General features: G+C 28.5%; 1 protein-coding gene across 1 annotated transcript in view; it reads left to right on the forward strand.

The window, feature by feature from the left end:
• Nucleotides 1-3,760: 3,760 nt before the first annotated feature.
• The window catches only part of LOC117169855 (heat shock protein 67B1-like), a 32,478-nt gene continuing 30,492 nt past the window's right edge, over nucleotides 3,761-5,746 (forward strand). The window contains exons 1-2 of the mRNA XM_033356364.1: nucleotides 3,761-4,183; nucleotides 5,725-5,744. Coding sequence (XP_033212255.1) covers nucleotides 3,926-4,183; nucleotides 5,725-5,744 — 278 coding nt within the window. The 5' untranslated portion in view covers nucleotides 3,761-3,925. The remainder of the gene's footprint in view (nucleotides 4,184-5,724; nucleotides 5,745-5,746) is intronic.

Raw genomic sequence — 5,746 nt, forward strand, 5'->3', positions numbered from 1 at the left:
TGGCGTGAAATTCGATCGAAATTATATGAGAGGCTCGTTCGAAGAGATTATACTCCCGCCCCTCGTACGCAAATTTATTAACGAGGAAAATTCGCCTTTTCATCCACCCATTTGGTAGGCTGTTAAGAAGGTCACATTTTTTTTTTAGGTACAGTGCTTACCTCTAAACATTATGAATCAGATCAATTCCAGACCCGTACAGCCGACATTGGGGCCCCTGGCACCGCAAATTTTTTGGCTCTAAATGTTGTGCACTCTAGTAGACTTAGGGAGAACTACATGGTAAAATAGTATAATCTCTTCGAACGAGCCTCTCATATAATTTCGATCGAATTTCACGCCATAAAGGCGATCATTTGATCGAACAATTATAATGCTGAATTTAACAGCGATTTTTTTTTAATTAGTGAAAATATTAAATAGTTACGGAAATTCCTTGTTGAAAAGTTCAAGTTTCTTTACGAAAATTCCATGTTCAAGTCACAATTGCATTAATTTCAAAAATTTCCTGTTGCAAGGGAAACTTATATTTATTTGCACATTTTTCTATTATTGTTCAGATATAGAGTAACTTTTTTACAAAATTTAGAAAATTTTTGAAATTTGACGAATCATAACTATTGACATTATTTAGGTAAGTAACCAACAATTCAACATTTGGAAGAGGACAGTTTCAAATTGTGACAAACTCTCATTTGAAAAAAGTATTTTTTTAAACTCACTTCTTTTAAATCGTAATTAAAATTGATGATATTTAGTTACAAATTTTTACTTTTATTCTTCAAAAATGAAGTATGTAACTATTTTCGAAATTTGGAAGAGAAATGTTTAAAATAGTGACGAATTCTGGCTCGAAACAAGGATTTTTTCCAACGTTCCTTTCTTCTAAATCAGGATACAAATAATGTTCCGAATTTCCCATTCATGCAAAAAATTCTCTGTTTTAAGTCAAATTATATAGCTATTTAAAAGCATACCATCCAAAAATTTTAAGCTGTTTCCTCATGCATGATTTTTCGAAAAAAATTTGGCGGGAAATTCAAATTTAAAAAAATGTTCAAATTTAAAAAAAAATTTTTGTCGTGATAAACCTTAAGTACTATCGCACTTGTGTTAAACGTAAAATAGTAACTCGAAGGGCTATTAATTTGAATTTTTTCAGAATTAAAAATTTGGGGATCTTAGTGTAAAAAATTAAAAACAGTAATTTTTACATTAGGGTGGTCCAAATTGATACCTGTAAAAATGCAACTTTCGATTTTTAGTGATAACCCCCAATTTGTTCGTTTTCCGAACCCCGCCCTCGGGATTTCGAAATTAATATGGGGCTTTAAATGGAAAAAGGCCAATTAAAAAAAAATGGAAAAAAGTAATACCTTTTATCAACTTCTGTATTAAAGTTGTCACCTCTTGAGGAATATTAAGGGAATATTTTCCACCCAATAACCTTCAACTTTGACACCCCCCGTCCACTTTTATTGAACCCGGAAAATGTCCAAAAAATGCAAAATATTTATTATTATTTATTTATTATTTTTAAACGATAAGTGACGAGTATCCAAGTATTTTTCAAATAATTTTAAATTTTCTGAACAATTTTTATCCACCCGAAAATCGTGAGAGGTTATTATAATGCAGGATAAATTATACAAAGTTGATGAATGTTCATTTTTCAAAACAATTTTTTCTCCCTAAAATCATAAAAGATTACTATTTTCGGTAAATAATGACACAATTAGAGAATGCTGAGAACAATATATTTTCAATTGATATTTGGTCATTATTTAAACAATTTTTATTTGTTTAAGTTATTTTTCCCCTGTAAATCGAGAAAAGTTATTCTTTTCTGCAATAAATGATGCAATTAAAAAATTTTAAGATTAATAGTTTTTTGCTTAAGATATTTTTCAATTATTTAAAAACTTGTGTCAGTTCATAGGGAAGATGGAGAAGAGTCTAGAATTTTCGAATTTCTTACATCATGTCGCTTAATACTCAGTATTTTATAATCTCAGAACGTATAGCCTATATTATTTAAAAAATATTTTGTTAAAAAAATATATACCCTTTAAAAATATATTGCACAAAAATGCTTTATTGTGCCATTATTTCCAAAAAATATTAATTTATACGATCTTATGGAGAAAAAAATGTCTAAAACAATTAAAATTGTTTAAATGATTACCAAATATGTCAAACAAGAATATGATATTTCCTTTCTTTTGAGACGAAGGATTTAATATTGGAAGGACATGTTTATGACTGAATGTTTATGACTGAGCGAATTCTAAGATACAATGATAGTAAGGTACTTATAAAAAAGTTTCAAATATTTTAGTCGAGCTTCATTCATTAAATTATTGAATTAAATCATAAGTTTATGATTTTTTAAATTTCAATTACTTTAAAATATTTATTTTTTAAAAATTATAAAACTAACGATTAAAAAATATTTATGTAAAAGGAAAAGAAGCTTTGTGGTTTATAAATACACAAAAGGTGTAAAATAATAATAAAAAAAAAGATTGAATTAAAAATAATAATACTTTCCTGTTTCAGGATGATATTAGGAAATTGTTATGTATGTTTATGAAGCGTTATTATCTTTGTAATTTATGTATGAATCATATCCACAGGAAAGTGACCACATATAGAAATCCATATAAGTATAAATGAAGAAAGATACAAAACTGTTTCGTGTTTTCAAACACATGAATATCTGACAAATTCAATACTTAATCTTTTCAAAATAAGAAATTTATTATTATATACCTTGTTGAAATTCCTGTGAATTTGAAAGTAATGTTATCTGTTCACAGTTATTACTTTTGCTTTGTGATCATACTATCAACTCGAATTGAACTTTTGATCATTCTACAGAATTTTAGGTGAGTTAAATCCATATCAGATGAAATAATTTGTATTTTGTTAGCGAAATTTTCGATTCGGAAATGTAAACATAAACGTCTGTTACTTCCATGACCATTGCGAAAAAGTATTATAGTAAAATCCTTATAGGAATAATTATAGGAAAATAATTACAGAAATTAATAATATTAAAATATTAATATAATTATTGCAAAAAATAGAAGGGTATAAATTAATCATTTATGTTGAACTACTAACACAAAAGTACATCAAAACTGACATATTTATATTAAAAAAGCTTATAGTTTAGGTTTTAAGATATGGATTTTCGTAAGGAGAAAATTCAATTTTTAAATAAAACGTTATCTTTAACATATTCTCAACATACAAAACGCAAAAATACCCGAATTTTAACCAATTTTCCAAAAATATATCAATCTTCAAAAAATAAGTCCACATAAAAACATTTAAAAACGAAAATGTAAAAAATCATGTTCGGAAATAATAAAAAAATAACAGCACGGAAAATAAGTAGAGCAAAAAAACCATGAGAGCTCAAAAGCCTCAGCTTTTAGTTTCTCGATTACATCTAGAAATTTCCTATCTTCTCGTCGCTTCGAAACGTCGATTGCATAAAGAAAACATAACCCCACTTTTGTAATAATAATTCTTGACTCACGCATATATATTTCGTAGGAATTGAATTAATTGAACTGAATTTCGTTTGAGAAATGTTCCAAACTTTTCGAAAGCGTCGAAATGTATGGTCTTATGATTACAAGAACAGTATTTATTTCGCGTAGTTTCGAGAAAAGTCGACGCGTAATTTCTAGATAATTCTAGAGGTTACCGGCCGGCAGTTGTCTCGCCTATAAATAGAGGCAAGGCGCAGCGTAGCAACCAGACACAAAGAGCAAGCAGCGAAGGAGAATCGATTTGGTTGTCGTACAACGTCGTTGAACGTTCTCGAAGCCAATTACCTCACGTGAATAAAATACGTTACTAGACTTTTGAGTATTGTATTTGTGATTAAATTCGAATAAAAAGAATCAGCAAAATGTCTCTTGTTCCACTGTTGTTCTCTGACTGGTGGGAGGACCTGGAGCGACCACATCGCCTCGTCGATCAGAACTTTGGCCTCGGCCTCCACCGGGACCAGCTTTTAGACCCAGATTTTCTGGACCGCTACATTGCCCCCAGAGTCGAAAGACGATCCAGAAATCCGTCGATGATCTACTTGAGGCCCTGGGGAGAATTGCTCCGCAAAGGCGAGGGTGGTTCTTCGACTGTCAAGGCCGACAAGGATCAGTTCCAGGTAAGAATGTTTTTCCATGATATTTCGAATTTATTCTCAATTTTTTAATTTCGTGAGTTTTAACATGTCGAGGTCTGCCTTTTACATTCGAGTCACTTTCTACACTTGTTTTTTTTCCTCTTTCAAGTTTTTATTTCATTTGCAGACAATTAAAAATTTTTTAATCCCAAATTGAGACCTTCAAGACTGTACAATTTGCATTTCATATTTTTAGTGTTTGATCAATATTAAATGTGGTATGGTATTTCGGTTTAGGTGTTCGTAAAAATTTTAAACTCGAGTTTTCGAAATTTAGAAACTTACACCTAATATTAGTTTTAACTCACGATTGACGTTGGACCGGGAAATTGGAATCCTATATGAATACAATTTTAAAAAATGTATAAATTTTCCGATCATGAAATCATTCTGTTTGAAATGCGTTATTCTAAGGCTTTTACCTCAAGTTTTCCATTTTAGGCTTTCATTTTTATGTGTACGTTTTGGTCAAGAAACAATTTCTTCTAAAGGGACAGATTCTGAATTTGTTCCAAATCAAAATTTACAGATTTGAATGTGATTTTTCTTTTAATTGGAGAGCATTGTTAGTTAACGAAATTTAAATGTTCTATTGAACTTTAGCATTTTCAAATTAATAGATGCTTAAATCGTCGCTTTTATTTAATTTTAAAATCCTAATAAAATATTATTTTAGCCTAAAGTACTCAATTTGAAAGTGTTAATTAAAAAAAAAAAAAAGTTCTCAGTTTTAGTAATATTGAACTGTTTGAGTAATTTTGAATCAAATATTCAAAACTAAACAATTTGAAATTGAATTATGTTCGGAATACCTCAAATCTTTAGAATTTCAGGATGCTAAATTAAATTTTGAACGTTGCAATTTTAGTTTTTTCATTCTTTTATTTTGCTGTTTAACAACATTTAATAAAAAAAATTTGTAAATAAGTTCAAGCTTTCATTTTATACCTTCATTTTATTTTAAACTTCGATGAGCATGGCAAATTTTTGTTAATCTGAAATGACAGAATTTTTTTCCCTCTTAAAACGGCTAACCTGAAATTTAAACAGTTTATTGTCTAAGCATAAAGAAAATTTGTTCTCTTTTAATTTCGAATTATATAAAGGAATGATGTACATTGTTTGAATATACTTCAAATTTTAATTAATTTTGCAGATACGTTACATTATTTTGAAATTATAAGCTTTTCTATAACTTCAAATTATTTTGAAATTCGATAAATGAATATTAAGTAATCAAGTAAAAACTTTCAAAAAATGTAATTGTATTACTCATAATTAAAGGATCTTTTATGTTTATATGAATAAATTTTCTTGTCTCTTGAATTTTTTCCGGAAATTAAATGAAGTTTTTTTTCACCGTCAAAATTATCTCAAATTAATTAGGTTTATCAGTGATATTTTACAAAAATAATTAAAAAATTTTTATAATTTTATATTGAGATAAAGCCTTCATGTTTAGTCGGTATAGTAAATGGAAAAACTTGGGTTTCAAAAATATTTAAAATCTCGTTCTTTTGCAGGTGTCCCTGGATGTGCAGCAGT

Source organism: Belonocnema kinseyi, chromosome 3 (assembly GCF_010883055.1).
Source record: "Belonocnema kinseyi isolate 2016_QV_RU_SX_M_011 chromosome 3, B_treatae_v1, whole genome shotgun sequence".
Taxonomy (NCBI): Eukaryota; Metazoa; Arthropoda; class Insecta; order Hymenoptera; family Cynipidae; genus Belonocnema; species Belonocnema kinseyi.